The sequence below is a fragment of the Carlito syrichta genome, unplaced genomic scaffold (genome assembly GCF_000164805.1).
Source record: "Carlito syrichta isolate Samal-C Ts95f unplaced genomic scaffold, Tarsius_syrichta-2.0.1 Scaffold303188, whole genome shotgun sequence".
Classification (NCBI taxonomy): Eukaryota; Metazoa; Chordata; class Mammalia; order Primates; family Tarsiidae; genus Carlito; species Carlito syrichta.
Genome location: NW_007247284.1, coordinates 107,518 through 127,429, shown reverse-complemented (window position 1 = coordinate 127,429; position 19,912 = coordinate 107,518). Strand labels below are relative to the sequence as shown.

Genomic DNA, 19,912 nt, shown 5'->3' with positions numbered 1-19,912 from the left:
GAAAATGTATTGGTTCCTTCACTACATTTAGAAGTGGGAAGTCATATCAGATTGAGTTTTGTATTCCTAAGTCTTCATCTCATGTCCTCTTGGCATTCTCTTCCCCACTATTTTTGTGTCCAATAATATCCCAAGTAGTCATTTGCAACACTAACGGAGGATGTACCATGTACCAGGCACTGCCAGGAGTTGAGTACACTCTGAGGAGCACTTCCCCAACCCATTGCCTGATAGCCTTACAATCCACTGGTGTTCTGTCCTCATTATATGCACTTGGCATTTGTTAAAACAAAATTGGAATTGTTATCATCTTAAAACCAGGGTGTTTTCACACCATGTTGAGTCTTTGTTTTGGGCCAAGATGACAGTGTGTTCAGATTAGTATGTATTCAGATTAGTATGTAACAGGGTTTGACTAAGCAAATACACTGCAAGTGCCTAGAAGAACTCCTTAGAAACTGACCATCATAAAGAAGTCAGAATGTTGGTTGCATATTCAGTCCGTTTTCAGTCACTTGGGTTCTGATGATGAAATTCCACATCTGGGTCCATTTCCCCTTCCTCTTCTTAGCCTTTGTTCTCTGAGAGACTCATAAATGTACCCCTTAAGGAGATGGAAACATGAAGGCCTATTCTGTTATCTCTGATGGTTTTTGGCCTCTCTGTGTTGAAAGGATTTAATTTCAAAAATTTTGGGAAATGAAAACAGAAAGAGACAGAGACACACATATTGAATAGGAGGAACACAATGGAAAGAGATGGTGGGCAGGTAACATGGGATGGGGGGACACTGAGAAACAAAGGGAGCAGACACCAAAGCAGAGAGGAAGGATATTGAGAGGTGGGAGACACTGAAAACAGAAGGGGGCATATCCAGAGAGAGGGAACACTGGGAGAGAAAGGTCAGAAGGAGAGACCACAGATAAAGAGAACAGAGGAGACAACAACAAACAGGGTTGAGGGAATGCAGACATGTGCGTGCCACACATGAAAACATGAGAAAAGCATGCAGAGTTATCAGAAGACTCAAGAGAGACATATGGTGAGAGGGTGCACGAGGAGAGATGAACAGAGAGAAAACAAGGATATGAACTGAGGGAGAGACACAGTAATGGAAAACCTCCAGCGTTATGTAACCAATTCCAAGAATAAGGTGTGTGGTAGCTTAAGAGAACTATGGGTTAAGTTTGTCATTTTTTAAAGTGTTTTTATTTAAAGAGAAAAAATGTGGCAGAAAACCAGGGGTAAATTAAAGAGAAGCACCCGTGACAGAAAAGTCACTGTTGCAATCACAGTTGAAATTTCCTCTTTAGATTACATAAAAATCTTAATTAGCCATTGAGTGAGGATCCATTTGATGCTAGGTGCTGAAATATCAGTTTTAACAGGATGAGTTATAAGTTGCTTGAAAAGGTGCTAAAAGGAGTCATTTCCCTTCACTTATGAAATAGTTTTCAAATCAAACATAAATATTCTCTTATCTTGCTCTGTTGGTTGACAAACTTCATTTTGTAGCTATTGGCACAGTGGACACCTCCAGGGCATAGTCATGGTGCACAGTGTAGGGCCATTAGTAGCAGGACACAGGAGAGGTTTGTCATGGCCCTGATGCTGGCTGGTGCCTGAGCTGTGTCAATCTTATGGTTTCTAGTGGAAACAATCGCACAGCCGCCCCCATCGCCCTACCTATAGAAGAGGTCCTGCAGACCCTACAGGACTTAATTGCCTACTTCCAGCCCCCAGAGGAAGAGATGCGGCATGAAGATAAGCAGAACAAGCTCCGCTCACTCAAAAACAGACAGAATCTTTTCAAGGAAGAGGTAAGTCAAAAAAGTGAAAAGTTGCGATTCTCTTTATGTCCAGATCTAAATATCCCTATGACTGCATTGTCTCTATGCATGCACGTGCTTAAGAAAGAGCCAGAGGACAAAGAAGAGATTTGGAAGTTAGGAATAAAAAGATTCATTGGAAGCAGAACTTCCCTGCCAGCTGACACCGGTTATGTTGGTTGACACATTCAAATCAGATTACATTTTAAAGCTTTACCACATGTGTATCCAAAATCCATTTCAATACATTTCATCTGTCAGAACACGACATTGGCTGTGATTCCCAAATTTGGGGAAATGTCAGAATTATCTAGGAAACCTGTTTGAAAAATACAAGTGTCTGGATTCTACCACATCAGGAATGCCCGAGAAGCTGGTTTGAGAGATCCCGAAGATGCTAGATCTATGCCAGACTTGAGCATCTGAGTCACTAGGGGTGGGTCCTGGACATGAGAGAAGTACCAGTTAAGGGCTTAAGAGACCCAGGCCCTCATTCTAGCTCCATCCCTGGCTGTGTGTGACCGAAGACAAGTTATAAGAACTCCTCAAACTTGGATGTGATAGTCTGGTGCTAACAAGCCATGGTTGTACTTCTGGGCCCAACATGCCTGGAAACGGGGTTTGTCCCTTGGGCATTTCCAAAATTGGTAGTATTAAATGTAGAACCATCCCAGCCCAGTCTTCTGACCTAAATGGACTTTGGCCCCAGAGGCATCCTGAATGCCATATAGGCTATTGAAATTGCATTTACCCTCTCCCTCTTATGCGCTAAGAACAACTAACTCAGGTGTTTTTACTGGGTGGCATAGTATTATAAGTTGGCTGGAAAAGTAGCTGAAAATCCTCTTTTGGTCTTATTGTCTCTAAATCCTACCTTTGGGGGAGAGGAGGATGGGAGCAAGCATGGTTGTCTTGTGTATCTGAATGGAACTTCTTGAACTTGTTTGAGATTTAAGAGAAAAGTAGGTACTATATCCAAAGCTGTTTCTGGATGAGTCAGAATCACTTCACACCAGACCATAAGCAGGTTTCTGTGAGACTCATTCACATTCCCTCTTTCTCAATATGTCCTTGGATTGAGTTAAACACGTGGGGGCAAACCCATCAGAAGAGACTGCTGACTCACTCCTCAAATGGATGCTATTTAGGTCTCTGAGGCATAAAAATGCATATTTTGTTTTTAGGAGAAAAAAACACAAAACCCAACTGGCACCATGAAGTTCTATTTGCATATTACAGTTATCAACTTTAAAAGGTGAATGGGATAGGAGGGGAAGGAGCAAAAGGGATGCTGCTTTCTCTATCAGGGATGTTTACTTTTTTATCGCCTTTCCTTCTCAGGGAATGTTGGCCCTTGTCTTAAATTGCATTGATCGCTTAAATATCTACAATAGCGTGGCACACTTTGCAGGGATTGCAAGGGAAGAGAGTGGCACGGCCTGGAAAGAAATTCTGAACCTCCTCTACAAATTGTTGGGTGAGTACACCTCCAGTGCCCTCCCCCTGGGAAGATTCCAAGGATTTCCACGTGAGAACCCAAGATGTTCATCTGGCCTCATTCCTTCGAAGCCTTCTGTTACCCACTTGATTTTAACCCAGCTGTTCATTCTGTTAACTAGTAGAACAAGAAGTCAGCAGCAAGTGGAAGCAGATAGTGTTATCAGTTTTGCCAAAACTACCTATAAAACCCTTGATAGTCACACTCCCTGAACCTCAATTCCTTATCTTTAAATGAGGATACAAGACTAGAGCACATTTATGGCAGCTTCTGGTTCTGAACTTCTGCAAAGCTGAGGATAGTCATTCTCTTAAATTCTGTGCCCTGTCCACTTTTTAGTCAGTCATGATCCTCACTGCTTTGGCTTCTTATCTGTTTTGTTTTGGTGGGAAGAAAAAGGCAGGAAGTAGAAATGTTCCGGCACCCAGCCTTTCCTCTCACAATATGGAGTGTGTGGTGATGTTCTGGTGGCTGCTGTAACAGGTTCCATCCCATAGACCTGGTTCTCCAACACATGGAAGTGAAGCAGTGAGAAGACTGCATCAGCCTGAGCAAGAAAGTTGTTGCACAGAGTTGCTCAGACTCCATGCTAAGGCAGTACTTTAGGGCTTTGCTCTGAAGTGGGTGTTCCACTAAGAGGAAGTCCATCGAAAGTTCAGTAGGCCAGAGGGGAACCCAGAGAAGTCAGTCTGGACCTATTCTCCATGCTAGGGTTCAGACTAATTAGACTGCCACTATATTGTGTGCCCCTATAAAGCAGGGTCCCCAACCCCCGGGCTGCAGACTGGTACTGATCCATGGCCAATTAGGAACCAGGCCACAAAGCAGGAGCATCGGGTGAGCAGAGTTCCATCTTCTCTCAGATCAGCAGCAGCATTAGATTCTCATAGGAGAGTGAACCCTTTTGTGAACTGCGCATGCGAGGGATCTAGGTTGCGTATTCCTTATGAGAATCTAATACCTGGTGATCTCCTCCCTTCCCAGTCCATAGAAAAATTGTCTTCCATAAAACCAGACCCTGATGTCAAAAAGGTGGGGGATTGCTGCAGTAAAGTCTCTGCAAACTCTAGTATTTTGTAGTGACACAACTCAAATCCAGTAGTTATTATGACAACAATAATAATTAATATTTCTTGAACTCTGTGTGTCAAGCAGGGCAATATCTCTTTTGATCCTCAGAGCAACACTTTGAGGCATAGTTTATTTTATTATCCTCATTTTGCTGATAAAGAAATTGATGTACAGAGATGCTCATCACCCAAGCCTGTACATCTAGTAAGTGATGGAGCTATAACTTGAGACCCAGCAGTCCGATTCCAGGACTCTCATGCTTGACCTTCTTGCTGCAGCTGACCTTCTGAAAAGCAGATTGTGAGCTCATCCTGAGTTTTGCCCTGCACTGCCTGTGTAGATACAAAGCAGAGACTTCAGAGAAGGCCTTTTCTTATCCTAAATTTGCCATCTCTCAGCCTCGGTAAAATTTCAATCCCTGCAAACCTACCACGTGAAGAGCAAGGTACTCAGGGGCTAATCAATTTATGTAGACTTGTGCTCGATTTTCATGTACTGTTTTTGCCCTGTGAAGGGAAGATTAGTTGGTCTAGATATGCAAAACACTAATGATAGCATAGCCTCTCCCTCCCTTTGCAATATCACCTGCCAGTGGTTTTCAAATATAAACAGGCATCAAAATCAGCTGGAGGGTGGCTAAAACACAGATACTGGGCTCCACCTCAGCATTTGTAATTCATTTGATCTGAGATGAGGCCTTAAAATTTCCATTTATAACAGGTGACTCTGGTATCCCTTATCCTGGGACCACACCTGGAGAACTACTGTCATATACTTTTTTTTATATTTTATAGTTACATGCTGTTATTTTTTATCTAGTAGTGTACAACAACCTTTCCAGCTGTTTTCATTGCGATCTCTTCCTTAAGCACTGAAGAATAGCAATCTCTAGTTAGATTCAAGAAAACATTGCAAGAAGTTGAGTTTTTAAGTCAGTAACTAAATAGACATTAAATTCTTGCTTAACACCATCTGAAGTAATTTTATTAATGTGTGTGTGTTTATTGTCTCCGTCGCCTACTTGATAATGGCAGAGAAATGCCTCCTCTGCCCCATTTTTCTGTTCCCAGCAACTGGACAGATGCCGGGTACATAGCAGATTCTCTGAAAATAGTTTTAAGTGAGTGAGTGAGTATTCAATATTTACTTTTCTAGATATAGAAACAGAATTGTACCAAAGGGCTAGGCTGAGTATGATTATCATTCTGTTCCTTGTAGTTACTAAGCAGTTTTTCAAGTTCTCATGCCTGCCAATATATTCTTTAACCTCCATGATCGAATGCCTTCTCTTTTGCAGCTGCTCTCATTCGTGGAAACAGAAACAATTGTGCTCAATTTTCCAATAACCTTGATTGGCTCATTAGTAAATTGGACAGACTAGAATCTTCCTCAGGTAAGGATTGACAGGAAACTATAACTAGAGAAGATGAAGTGTTTTTTTTTTTTTTTTCTTTCTGGGGAAAAAAAACACAGTTGAATTTTTTCCACTGGATTGCAAACAATCTTCAAATAATTATGAAAAAGGAAGGAAGGAAGGGAAGAAAGAGAAGAAAGAAAGAAGGGGAGGGGAGAGAAAGAGGAAGGAAGGGAAGAAGGAAGGGGAGGAAGGAAGGAAGGAGGAAGGAAGGAAAGAAGGAAAGAAAGAGAAGGGAGGGAAGGAAGGAAGGAAAGTCCTAAGGCTTCCTGGCACCCATACAACTTAACAACTCTAACCCAGACTTCAACAATCCTTCCTTTTTTGTTTAATTTTTTGCTTTATGCCTTCATCTTCACACCCTGGGTCCTTTAATTACTCCCCGACCCAGTGGTCCTAGTTTCCTTCTAACTACCATTGTACTCTCATTTTCTGGATTTTAAACTCTGTTTTGACACTGGCCTATTTTAGTTAGAAGCAGGATTGAAGGACAACTATGGAATAAGAGAAAAACAATGATACTCATTCCCTCTGCCCCAAATCACCCTTCACATTATATCTATAGCCCTTCTTGATATCTCACAGAAAACTTGAGCCAAGAGCGTGGTCATCATTGGTAAGTGATTCTGCTACAAGGCTCAGAAGTTTGCTTCCTCAAGCTGAGTGAGCATGGCAGGTGTAGCCCCCTCTTGGGGAAGCTGAAGAGTTTTAATGCTTTTCTCATAGTCTAGAGGTGGTAGGTGCTTTAACAGATCGGCCAAGGGAGGTTCCCCCAAGGACCATCTACCCACACACATGTGTTTCTAAGCCTCTCTTTTCTTCAATGCCTCCTCTCACAGTCTAGGTTACATTTCAGGGAAATTTATGAACGCATTGAGTCAGAATTAAGAAACAGAATCAAGAGGAATTTTCTTGGGAAAAAAATGCTATTGACCAACTACTGCCTTTGAATTTCCATGCTGATGTTACCCTTGTATAAGCCAGGCTTCAGGGGACTAGTTAGGTTTTTTAAACCTTCACTTAATATAAACTATACAGTGTGTCAAGAGAAGAAGATGAATAGACTTTATTTTGTGAACTTATAGTTTGTTTGATACACTAGTACACCTAAAATAAAAGTAATTTCTGGGATGGTTCCTAGAAAAATTCTTATTTGGCAAGAACTCTGAATATTTTCTAAATTATTTAAATGACCTTCAAAACTTATAGTAAACTGGACATCTATTTTATATTTATTTTGAATGAAGTATTGTTTGGTTTGATCGGATTAAAATTTTCATTTGTAGCTGTTTCTGTATATTTGGACATGTAACAATTGTATTTTTGTCCAGGAAGAGGGAGATGGGGTTAGTGCCAAATTGAACCCGTCTCTAAATTATAGATTGTTTGACCCTTGGGGGCTCCTGAAGTCTACCAGAGATGAATGTATCTTTCTTCTGGCTGGAGATATTTTATAGATTCAAAAAATTGGTGATATTTTGTCCCTTCAGGATGATCTTTACACTCTCAGGTTTCTAAATTATGGTCACGTCTACAGACTATTTAATGTCCAAATGATTTTGGGGGCATTCTCTTAGGTATCTTGGAAGTTTTGCACTGCATCTTGACTGAAAGCCCAGAAGCCTTAAATTTGATAGCAGAGGGCCACATCAAGTCCATCATCTCCTTGTTGGATAAGCATGGGCGGAATCACAAGGTAGGTACGGAAAGAAGAACCCAAGCAGATTGGTTTTTCCTGGCCCTTCTCTCCTCAATGCTTCATAACCATTGTGTGTTACTGAGAGCATGTTGACTAGTCTTTCTTGACTTCGATTTTAAAAAAAACAACCCTTGGGCAACTGGGGAAAGACCTTTCTTGCCTATGAACACACTTTAGGCTGGACAGCCACACTGCATCTTGGACGCCTCTATGAGTTTCCACCAGCTCCCCAAACCCTGCTCATCATCATTTCCCTTTAATACCAGCTCAAAGTGGGGCATTCAGCTAGGCCCTGCATAAGCCCTGCTGCACAGGACTGGCTCTCACCCTAGGGTCTGGGACTTTAGTAATGAAGCAGATAATACCAAGCTGAGAAAAGATGTGAAGAAATCACATCAAAAGTAGTGTAGAAAGTCTTGGCCATGTGGCTTGTTATTAAGTAAACACCAAAGTCAGATTTATCATGAGTCTAACCAAATGAAGTAAATGAATCTCTGCATGAGCAAGCAAGAGAACTGAAGCTGCTGGACTTTGATACAAAACAGCTTTATGACTTTGGATCTCAGTTATTATTTTATCTGTAAAATGAAGACAATGCCACCTCATTTACTAAGGTGGGATGCTGTATCTTTTTTTGGATCTCTTATAGTTCTAACATCTCTATTTTTGTGAAATTATATCTCTAACACACAATGGTCTATGGGGGAAAGTCTATTAAAATATGCTGAGTTTTATCCTGATGCTTCCATATCTGCACCACATATGGGGGTTTGTGCTGGGTAATTAATTAGTGGGCAGGCACCATCCGTGAAGGCTGAGGGGGTGTGTTTCAGAGCGGATGGTATAACTGGACATGTGGGACTGCAGCTGTTCTTCTACAGAGAGGAGAGAACTCAGCTTGGTTACTGGCCCTCTTTGCTCGCCATCACTTGAGGGGACTGCATGTTTGAGACACTGCTTGGTGAACCCAGGAGAAATAGCTTCAGCAACACTGACTACACGATATACATCAACCTTAGGCAGCAGAAAAGCCATGATTCTTAGCATGTGTGAAATTGCTTGGGAAAGAATAGAAAGAAATATGTGGGTTCTGTAATTGCTTTCCCAAATGTGGTAAATCAAAAGCAGACATGAGGCATCAGCTTCAGTTCACTTTCTCCATGTTCTAACATGTTCCTTCCTGTCTACAAAGTGTAATAAGAATAATTGATAAGTGCCCAAGTAACGCATGGTACAGTCATGAGCTCCGTGCAGATGTCAGAGGAGCCTTTTGATAGGAAAAATGCTCATGTCATTGCCCTAGAGGCTTCTTTATGATGATACCACATAATGAATGCACTTAATAGATAACCAGCTTTGTTATGGCTTCTCTCAGCCAAAAGCCACAGAGTATTTAGTAGATGTAGCTTGGCAGCAAGTTAAATACTCTTCTACCCATTCCACATTTGAGAAAACTGAGACCTAGTAAGCTGAAGTACTTTGCTAGAAATCAATACCTGATCTGATATGTTAGCCAAGTGCACTATCAGAATAGTCTTTAATCTTCTAGGGCCAAGGCACTGTTAGAAAAATTCTGGCAATGTTGTAAAAGTTGCAATAATGTGATCTTGGTACATAAATCTCCTCAAGGATATCCCTTTATATCTTTTGGTAGATTTTTGGGTGAAGGCTGATTTGCCATGAGTTCAGATTCTCCCTTAGCGATTATTCAATTGGATAGCTTTTACTTTCAAAGAAAAATCCACTTTCAAACCACCACCAGTGTCTTTGTGGTAGTTTTGCAAAGAATGCACTGAGTGGAGGCCACTCTTCCACTGTAACACTTCACTTTTGCTTGGAACATGCCATGGTCATGTTTTCCTATCCTGGCTGCCTCTGTTTTCTCCACTCCTAGATTTGCGGAAGTCTCTGACCCCTTCACTTAGTTTTCCATGAAGATAGTGCCTCAAAATATATAGAATTGTAAAACCACAAGGGACCTCAGAAGTCCTCTCACGACAGTATCAACAATAATAGTGATAACCAACATTTATTTTGTACTTAACAAATGCCAACTACAGCTCTACGTTCCTATGCACCTTATTTAGTCCTCATTATGACCCTGTGAAGTAGCATCATTATTATTTCTGCTTGACAGAGGCAGGAAGAAGGCCAAGACACGGGCCCTGAGATGTTAAGCAATTTTCCAGGGGTCACACATCTCATTAACAGCAGACTGGAACCATTGAATATTCTTTTCAATGTTTCTCAGGCTGCAATCTGTGAACATGTTCTTCAGAATCCAAATGTTCTGTGAGAATGTTTAATTTTGTGTTTTTATTTTTATAATTATCTAAATTAAAAGTTCTTTGCAGTGGAACATTCACAAGCAGAAGGCATTTTCTTTTCTTTTTGTAAACTTGTGTAGATTTAAGGGGTACAAATGCAATTTTGTTACATGGATAGATTGAGTAATGCTGAAGTTGGGCTTTTAGTGTAACTATCATCCAAATAATGTACATCTTACCCATTAAGTAATTTCTCATCATCCACCCTCCTCCTACCTTTCTGAGTCTTCTGTCTCTATCATTCCAAGCTCTATGTCCATGTGTGCACATTATTTAGCTCCTATTTATAAATAAGAACATGTGGTATTTGAATGTCTGTATCTGAGTTGTTTTACTTAAGATAACGGCTTCCAGTTCCATTTATGCTACTGCAAAAGACACGAGTTTATTCTTTTTTATGACTGAATAGTGTTTCGTTGTATATGTATAACACAATTTCTTCATCCACTCTTCCATTGATGGACACTTAGGTTGATTCCCTATCTTTGCTATTGTGAATAGTGTAGCAATAAACATAGAAATGAAGATATCTTTTAGATATAATGTTTTTTTCCCCCTTTGCATAGATACACAATGGTGGGATTGCTAAATCAAATGGTAGTTCTATTTTTAGTTTTTTGAGAACTCTCCATACTATTTTCCATAGAGGTCGTAATAATCTACATTCCCACCAACAGTGAATTAAGTGTTCCCTTTTCTCCATATCCTTACCAGCATCTGTTATTTTTTGTCTTTTTAATAATAACCATTCTGACTGGTGTAAGATGATATCTCATTGTGGTTTTAATTTGCATTTCTCTGATGGTTAGTAATCGAGCTTTTTTTTCATATGCTTGCTGGTCATTTGTATATCTTCTTTTCAAAAATGTCTATTCTTGTTATTTGCCCACTTTTTAATGAAATTATTTAGTTTTTGTTGTTGAGTATTTTGAGTTCCTTGTTAATTCAGGATATTAGTTTCTTCTTGGATGCATAGTTTGCAAATATTTTCTCCCATTCTGCAGGTTGTCTCTTCATTCTGTTGGTAATTTCTTTTGCTGTGCAAAAACTTTTTGTTTTAATGAAATTCCATTTATCTATTATTGTTGCTTGCATTTATGAGGTCTCTTTGCCTAGCTAATGTCCAGAAGTGTTCTCCCTAGGTTTTCTTCTAGTATTTTTATAGTTTCAGGTCTTACATTTAGGTCTTTAATTCATCTTTAGATGATACTTATATATTGTCAGAGATAAGGGTCCAGTTTCATCTTTCTGCATATGGCAATCCAATTTTCCTAGCACAATTTATTGAAATGGGTGTCCTTTTCCCAGTATGTGTTTTGTCCACTTTGTGAAAGATCAGTTGGCTGTAGATATGTGACTATATTTCTGGGTTCTCTATTCTGCTCCATTGATCTATGTGTCTATTTTTATACCAGGGCCATTCTATTTTGGTTACTATATCTTTGTAGTAGAATTTGAGGTCAGAGAGTGTGATGTTTCCAGTTTTGTTCTTTTTCCTTAGGGTTGTTTTAAATATTCAGGTTCTTTTTTGGTTTCATATGAATTTTATAGTTTTTTCTAATTCTGTGAAAGATGACATTGATATTTTGATAAAGATTGCATGGAATCCATAGATTGCTTTGGGCAGCATTTTCATTTTAATAATATTAGTTCTTCTGATCCAATCATCACTTAAAATTGCAACTATATGAGGGGGGACCCAAAAAAAACCCCAGAATTTATTTATTAAACAATTGTGTATATTCTCATATGTTTAAATTTCAGTCACCTTAAAAGTATTCTCCATTTGATGCAATACACCTAACAAGAAACTTTTTCACTGCTCAAAACGTTTTTTTTGCTAGTCAATTTTTATGCATTTTAGGTGCTTCTGATGTTTTTGGTTTTACCTCTTCCATACAGGCGAGGACTTTTTTTTTTGGTGAGGACTGTTTTCATCCTGGGAAGCAAACAAACAAACAAAAAAGTTGCTCAGGATGAGATCAGGTGGGTGGGGTACAGGGATTATGCCATTTTTGGTCAAAAATTACTGAATACTCAGTGCTGCATGGGTAGGTGCGCTTGTAAATCACTCATCATGAAATGGGCAAACACGCCGAAAGAACCTCCAAAACAAATTCACTGAAGCCAAATGCAGCCTCTTACAACAACGCTAGCTGGTATACTGATGCCGATGGGTTCCTAGATCACTTACCAGGTGGGGGAAGCTTGTATTACATGGGACCTGACCTCCAAAAAATAATTCTGGGGTGTTTTTGGGGGGAGGGTCCCCATCATATATAATGATGGCAATTATTATACCTTCATTTTTTTTTACTAAAATAAAATTAAGTTGTTAGCTGTGTCTTTTTCGTGGAAATAATTGCTACTTATCTAAACCATGATCAGATTTGCAGTCAAAAAGTTAGAGGGAAAGAATACATTCTTTGGAGTGAAAAGGACAGGACCGGGTTGCAATGCCCACTTCCAGTTTTCTGAATGCGCTCTGCCCTTTGACCTCTCAGTGATTTTGCTCTTGCAGATCCTTCAGCAGCTTTTCACAGACCCATCAAAATTCTTATTTTTCTCAGACCCATCAAAATTCTTACCTAGTCAATTAGAAATAATCACAAATAAATAAATTATTATCTGCTTTTTAAAACTTTGTTCAAATGCCACTCTCTCCATGAAACTTTTTCTGATTCCTGATGAAATTGGTCTTTTTCTTCTGCCCTTATATGGTTTGTTCTCTGTTATGAAGTTTGTTCCAATCTGTCTTTTATTACAGATATTTTTACATATATATTTCTCTTACCAACTGTAAGTTCCTTCCTGGTAGGGACCATCTTTGTAATCCTCATAGTTCTAAGCCCAGATTTTATACATGGCAGGCATTCATACATGTTTGTTGAAGATTTAATAAATTAGTAAAAGGAACACATGAGTAGGGCCATTCGAATCCACTCCTGTATCACCTTGAATTAATGGAAGCCCACATATATATACAGGCTTCCTCTCATCCACAGATACCTTATCAGTGGTAAGAAACACATTAAATTGGTAGCACTGATTTCATTGTTTGGTTAAAAAAAAATGAATAATTTCTGAAAATTGTAACAGTCACCTTATAATTTTCCAACAAAATAAGTTCCTATTAATAAAAATAAAATGTGCCCTTTCTACTTGCTCCCAAAGTTGCATTACTCCAAACAAGCTCAAGGTTGTCACAGATAAATTTTTTTTTATTATCTTCTGTGTTTTATAAGGATTTGGGGCCCTTTTTGACACTAGCATGTGGTGAAATAGTAATATCACTGGCCCCCAGAATATGTAAATCAGAATAAAAGCTTTAGCCTGTGTCCAGGGAGAATAGAATGCAGTCATCCTAACCATGACCTCCCATAGGGTTGCTGCAATAAATCAGTTCTGAGCTTCCAGGCAGCCAAGGCAACATAGTACCATTCCCAACCACTCAGTTATTAGATATTGGGAGAATAAAATCTGTTTCTTAGGGACTGCAAAGTCATTTTTTTCTTTCAAATATAGGGTTTTATATAAAAATCACATAATATAGTTAGCATTTTTAATAAGACTACTTTTACAGATGAAAACTAATGAAAAATACAACAGCCAAACCAGGTTCCCATGGGTATATAATATGTTTTTTTTTTTCATCCTCAAAGTAGAATTCCCACATAAATCTGTGTCTGGGATAGAAAGTAATGGAGCCAGGCTCGGTGGCTCAGCCTGTAATCCCGCGCCTTTGGGAGGCTGAGGTGAGTGGATTGCCTGAGCCCGCGGGTTCGAGACCCACCTGGGCAGCGAGACCTCATCTCTACAATAAATCAAAACATCAGCCGGGTGTGGTAGCACGCGCCTGTAATTCTGGCTACTCGGAAGGCTGAGGCGGAAGGATTGCAGGAGACCAGCACGTCGAGGCTGCGGTGGCCGGGAGCAGCCACTGCACTCAGAGTGAGACTCCAACTCAAAAAAAAAAAAAAGAAAGAAAGTAATGGAGATAAAGGCAAAATGAGAGGCTTTTGAATGAAATATGGTACCAGTGATGAAAATAATTATAACCAAAAGCAAATAAATGCCGCAAAATGGGCTGTTGATAAGGGTAGCCTAACTCCTATGACAAACAACCCCATATTCTCAGTGGCTTAGCACAGTAAAGATTTATTTTTGCTCACAGTCTAATGCCAGTCAGTGGGAGGGCTTCATTCACTGTGGTCATTCAGAGACACAAGTTACTTTCATCTAGTGGTTTTACCATCCCCCCCAAGGCAGGGCCTCACAGACTGTAATATTCTTACAAATATCCTGGGGATCATGTAAACATGAAGGCTCTGATTCACTAAGTCTGGGGGTGGAGGAGTCTGAGCATCTGTATTTCTAGAAAGCTCCTAGGTATGCCAGTGCTGCTGGTCTGGAGAGCACACTTGGAATAAGGAGACCTTTGAACTTTGAAATCCTTTGCTGGAAGTCTACATCCAGCTGGCGAGAGGGAGGAAGCAAGAGACAGTCCACCTACTTCCTATTGGCCAGGACTCAGTCACATGCCCCCATAAACCTACAAGGAAGGCTGGAACATGTAACCTCTGTGTACACAGGAGAGGGAAACGGAGTCTGGTGAACACTTGGCAGTACCTGCCTAGCCATCTGCGCATTTCAGAGGTCACTGAGCTTCCTCTCAGTCAGAAAGTACAGAAGACCTCTAGGCACAATGCCTAACTGTCCCCTATGGTGGATTGACCTTGTCTACATTCCCTTCTCTTTCAAAAGAACCCATTTCAACTTTTCCAGAGAAGGAAGTTTGCTCCCATTCTCCAGTTTTACCTGTAGAAATGTCTCTTAAAATAAAACCTAAACAATATCAACTGTGATCCTTTAAAAGGCATTACTTATTTAAAGATGAGCACTGCTCTGCTCTATTAGCTATGTGCTTTTTACAGTGTCTTTTTTTTTTTCTTTGTTGCTCTCATTGTATGTGGATTAAGCTTTGCTTTCCCTCTGGCTTTGACAGCAAGTCTCCCAAAGCCATCACTTCAAGGCAAAACAGATGAAAATATGTGATAGACCAGGCGAAAAGTCTTTAATTTCCTGGCCATCTATGACTCTTTTCTTAGAATAAAAAATTATCCTCTGGATTTCAAGTTTCCACAGTTGATATCATTCACAGGGTGGTAATAGTTAAGAGTCCCCCATAAAACCTCCTTTGGGAATCTTTTCGGCTTGTCCCATAAATGTGCCTTGTATTTATCTGAAACAAAACTGACATTCAGGGAGTCCGGTAGAAAATTGGTTTATGAGAATTATGGATCCAAATACCATCAACAACATGAAGCCATCTAAGCTCACTAAGCTTTGAGTCTTTGGTGGCCACTTTGAGAGACTGAAATGAGGCTATCTACCTCCCTGTTGGTGCAACCTGCCACATGGTGGCTGTGATTTATCTCTTGGCACATTCCTCCCTGTGAGGGAGATAGGGAGAAACAGTGCCTGGCCCAGCACAATTTGCTCTGCCATGACAGGAACACAAAATCTGAATGAAAAAAGCAGTGCAATGAGAGGGCAGAGGAGAGGCAAGTGTGTGGCAGGAGGCAGCCAGGGACTCTTCCCACTTCCCAGGCAGCTGGAAAATAAGAAGCAAAGGTGGCTTGGTGATCAGTCTCTTAGATTCACAGTCCCTCTGGGCTCTTGCAGTTTTCTTGTTCTTCTGGATGGGAGGAGAAGAGCAGGAGATATATCTTGAATGCTGATTTCCAGGAATATCTTAAAGGGTTTTGCTGATTTCCAGGAATATCTTAAAGGGTTCTGATGATATCACAGCAAGAGGCCCAAGAATGGGAATCCGCCCTGCCATCACCTCACCCACCCAAGGTTCCCAAGCCTGCTACACAGAAAGACCTCAGCCAAATGGGAATCTAAGTACCTTTTCATTAAGAGTCCTAATGAGCACCCACTAATCCTCAGTGCCAAGGACCAGGGCTGAGTGGGAGCATGGACCATCAGTTTGAAGCCTATGGAGGGCCTTTGATCCTGCTCACCTGCATTTACAGAACACTGAAAGTGAGCAGGGGCTGGATTTTATACCCTACACGCCTTACCACACCCTAGTCCTGGCTCTAACTAATATATTAACCTAGATAGTCTATTTTCAGTGCTTAGACTCTCACCCACTGCATAGTTTGCAAGGAAGCGGGGGCTAGAAGGAAGCCCAGCCTCATCTCCCCAAGAGGCAGCAGGCTCGGAGGCACCATTCCCTCCTGCATGGCTAGGGAGGTAAGGCTTCTTTGGCTCTGAGCTGGTTCTTCACCCACCACCTAGCCCTCACCCTTAATGACTCCAGCTTCCTTCATTAGAGTGGTGATTAGGTCCTGCCCACTCTGCCTTTAGGTCTTAAGACTTGGTGGGTGTGCCCTGCTGCAGGTTCTGGATGTCCTGTGTTCCCTCTGTCTCTGCAATGGGGTCGCAGTGAGAGCCAATCAGAATCTGATCTGTGACAACTTGCTACCCCGGAGAAACCTGCTCCTGCAGACACGACTGATTAATGATGTGACCAGGTAAGGCCACCACCATCACTCCAAATGCTAAACATGATTCTGCCTATCTTGCCTCTAGGCAGAAAGAAGGTTAATCTGAACTTCAAAGTCACCTACCCATAGTTTCCATGGCGATGCAAGTACGTAAGGTAAGGCCAGGCTGAATTTTTATGACCAGGGCTTTGTGCTTCAACCCTTTGAGCAGAGTTTCTCAAACTTTTCCCTGAAAGTGACTGAGGATAGAGTATATATACTACCTGACAGCTGAAGAATTTGGCCTGGCATGGTCCAGCATGTTTATTTTGAACATTAATGCCACTCTTACAACTTCCCCATGATATATTTATTTTGATATGCCAACTTTTTAAAAAAATATTTTAATAGATGACCCAAATTGGTACTGTGCTTTCTTGCTATGGTCTACTAGGGTCCGGATGATGAGCATGGGCCCATGCAGAACCCCTAACCTGCTAGTTCATACATGTGGCCGCATGTGAGTCATGTGAATTCACTGGGCCTGGACTGGGTGGGCCTAAGATTTTTAAAGACATTTACTACAAGGCCTACGTGCTAATCCATAGTGGCATGAAAAGAATCTTCCCTCTGAAGTATAGAGTGGCCCACAGACCTGCATCTTCACACAGACTTCCTTTCTTCTTGGTGCCAGCTTGGTTTTCCCTTGACCACCCCAAATAAGACATAGCCCCAGGTCAGGAACAGTTCCTCTCTAAGAATATGATTCCAGACATAAAAACTCTAAGAGTTATGTCCCAAGCTTTTAACCACTTTGCTAGATACATGGCAACTTCCTTCCCTTTACAAAGGTTGTCTAGTAGTGACTTCTTAAATGGTCTTAAGAGGCCAGTGTTATTAATAATGCTTAGTTCACAAAGCTGCTCTTATGAAAATGAGGGTGCTTAAACCAATTGACCAGAAGATAGAAGTCAAGTAAGCACTTTATTTCACTTACAGAAAGAAACAAAGGTGTGTAATCATACAACTCTGTGTAACATTTTTAGTGAATCATTTCGGGCATCATTGGGCACGGTTGGTATTCAGTAAATGTTTGCTGCCTTGAATGGATTTTGAATACTAAAGAGACATCCTTTATATTTGTTGCCTTGAATGGATTTTTGAATATTAAAAGAGACATCCTTTATATTTTATAATGGAATTAATGTTGTCCTGATGCTTCATACTAAAAACTTGGTCAAGTGTTGGGAGCGCTAAGCTATTTCTACTTTTGAACAATGTAAAAAAGATAAAATTGCTCTTGTCCTGGGTTTACCTGGGCCAGTACCTCCTATAGTCTGGTTCAACTTGCTTTCTCCATTCTTAAAGGTTTGTAGATGCCACTTACCCCATGTTTAATTTCAGTATTCGACCAAACATCTTCCTGGGAGTTGCAGAGGGCTCAGCCCAGTACAAGAAGTGGTACTTCGAACTGATTATTGACCAGGTGGACCCCTTTCTAACACCAGAACCCACACATCTGCGTGTGGGCTGGGCCTCTTCCTCAGGCTATGCCCCATACCCAGGAGGTGGAGAAGGATGGGGAGGCAATGGTGTTGGTGATGACCTGTACTCCTATGGATTTGATGGACTTCACCTTTGGTCTGGTGAGTACTTTGCCAAAGCGTTGGCCCCTAATCTGTCACTGGAAATGATGGAAGCTCAAATTGTTCAAGCCTAAGTTGTCACTTTCAGTTGAACTAATACAAACTGGAGTCTCAATTAATTAGATGGTTAGGTGGAAAGAGTATGAGGAGTAAATGAGACTCATTTATACCATTACTCTGACAGTTCCTAGCTACGTGGTCTAATGGAGATCACTTAACTTTTCTCAAGCTCAGTCTCTGTATCTGTACAATTGCTATTGTATGTGATTGCTAGGATTATATGAGCAGACAGGAAATAATTTATTCACTAGGTATTTTTGTACATTTTTCTCTCATTTTATCCTTGCAATGACATTGTAAGTTAGAAAATACTGACCTTCTGTTACAAGTGTGTAAACTGAGGCGCAAAGACAGTTAAGTAATATATTCAGCATCACACTGGAAAGGGTCCAGATCTGACTACAAGTCCATAATCTTGTCCATGCAGTCCACTGCTTCTTGAAACAATTTATAAAATGTGTGAATTAGTGCCTGACCCATAGTAGGTTCTAAACTCTTGAAAAGAATTCAAGGCTGGCTGAGTGCAGTGGCTCACACCTGTAATCCCAACACTTTGGAAGACCAAGGCAAGATGATTGTCTGAGCCCAGGGTTTGAGACCAGCCTGGGCAACTTGGTGAGACCTCATCTCTACAGTAAATCAAAAAATTAGCTGGATATGGTGACACGTGCCTGTAGTTCCAGCTACTTGAAAGGCTGAGGTGGAAGGATCGCCTGAGCCCAGCAGGCCAAGGCTGTGGTGTCCGTGAATATGCCATTGCACTCCAGCCTGGGCAACAGTGACACTCTGATTAAAAGAGAGAGAGAGAGAATTCAAAGTTTCCTTTTTTTAAGAAATAGATATTGATGATTTTCCCAAGTGTGTCTGTGGCTCATGCCTGGGTGAAAAATGCAAGACTAACTTTTAGACTTTCACCAAAAACAAGACTCTACCTCTCCAATCTGTCTCCAAAGTCTGTCTTTCCTATATCTTTTGCAAAACTGTAGATGTTGTATCCCTTATAGAATCCCTTACGTAGGCATTGTACTGCATGCCTCTTACATAAGAAGCCATGACACACATTCTTCCTCAAATCCAGTATGAGGGAAAAGTTTATCTCTACAAGATGAACCTATATATTTTCATTTGTAACTGGGAACTACATAACCCATCACATTTTTCTTGTTCCTTTAGCATTCTGGATAAAACCTAATTGCCTAATGTTAGCGATTAAGTTGGCTCAGATCCTGATGATGAGCTTCTTTTAATTGGGCTTTATTTTTCAATTGGTCCATTTGGGGTTTTTTATAATTTTTAAAAGAACATTTTAAACCTCTTAAGAATGTTGTAAATGTATTTATTTGTATACTTATTTATCCTGGATCATTCCCGAGGGGGAAGAATGAGAAATTCTCAGTCCATGTTCTGTGTGTCCCAGAGGACAACATGGTAAAGACAAAAGCAGATGGAAAATGTCAGTATGATGGGATAGGGTGAAGGGAAAGTCTTAACTTGTTCTCTCCTCCTCCCAACTTAGCCTTTCGTAATCATTCACAGAAGGGTTGATGTTCCCTTCTTTATTCTCACAGTTGCATCACAGAGCCACTGAGTTTGTGGCTATAAAGTAATAGCCTTTAGTTTAGGTCATCATCAGATGTCATAAGGTTCTCAGAAAGCTGTCTCTGGAAAAGTGATTTGGGTAGAGAGAATCATTATGCTCACACGTATTTGCAGCTCCTGAGTGTGGTAGGGTCTAATCTGTGGGGGCACAAATGGGATTGGCTTGTGAAAATCATGTCCACGCTCCTGCTGCTCACTGCTCACTGCTCATCTTCTGCTATCTTGCCACCACAACCTAATAGTGCTCTCTGGAGCCCAGGCTACATCTGAAG

At 40.7% G+C, this 19,912-nt stretch overlaps 1 protein-coding gene across 1 annotated transcript in view; it reads left to right on the top strand.

Moving 5' to 3' along the window:
* LOC103260368 (ryanodine receptor 3-like) overlaps window positions 1-19,912 on the top strand; it is a gene marked incomplete at its 3' end in the record, with an annotated part of 179,316 nt that overhangs the window by 73,641 nt on the left and 85,763 nt on the right. The window contains exons 12-17 of the mRNA XM_021712324.1: window positions 1,652-1,820; window positions 3,171-3,306; window positions 5,696-5,791; window positions 7,390-7,508; window positions 16,250-16,383; window positions 17,740-17,981. Coding sequence (XP_021567999.1) covers window positions 1,652-1,820; window positions 3,171-3,306; window positions 5,696-5,791; window positions 7,390-7,508; window positions 16,250-16,383; window positions 17,740-17,981 — 896 coding nt within the window. The remainder of the gene's footprint in view (window positions 1-1,651; window positions 1,821-3,170; window positions 3,307-5,695; window positions 5,792-7,389; window positions 7,509-16,249; window positions 16,384-17,739; window positions 17,982-19,912) is intronic.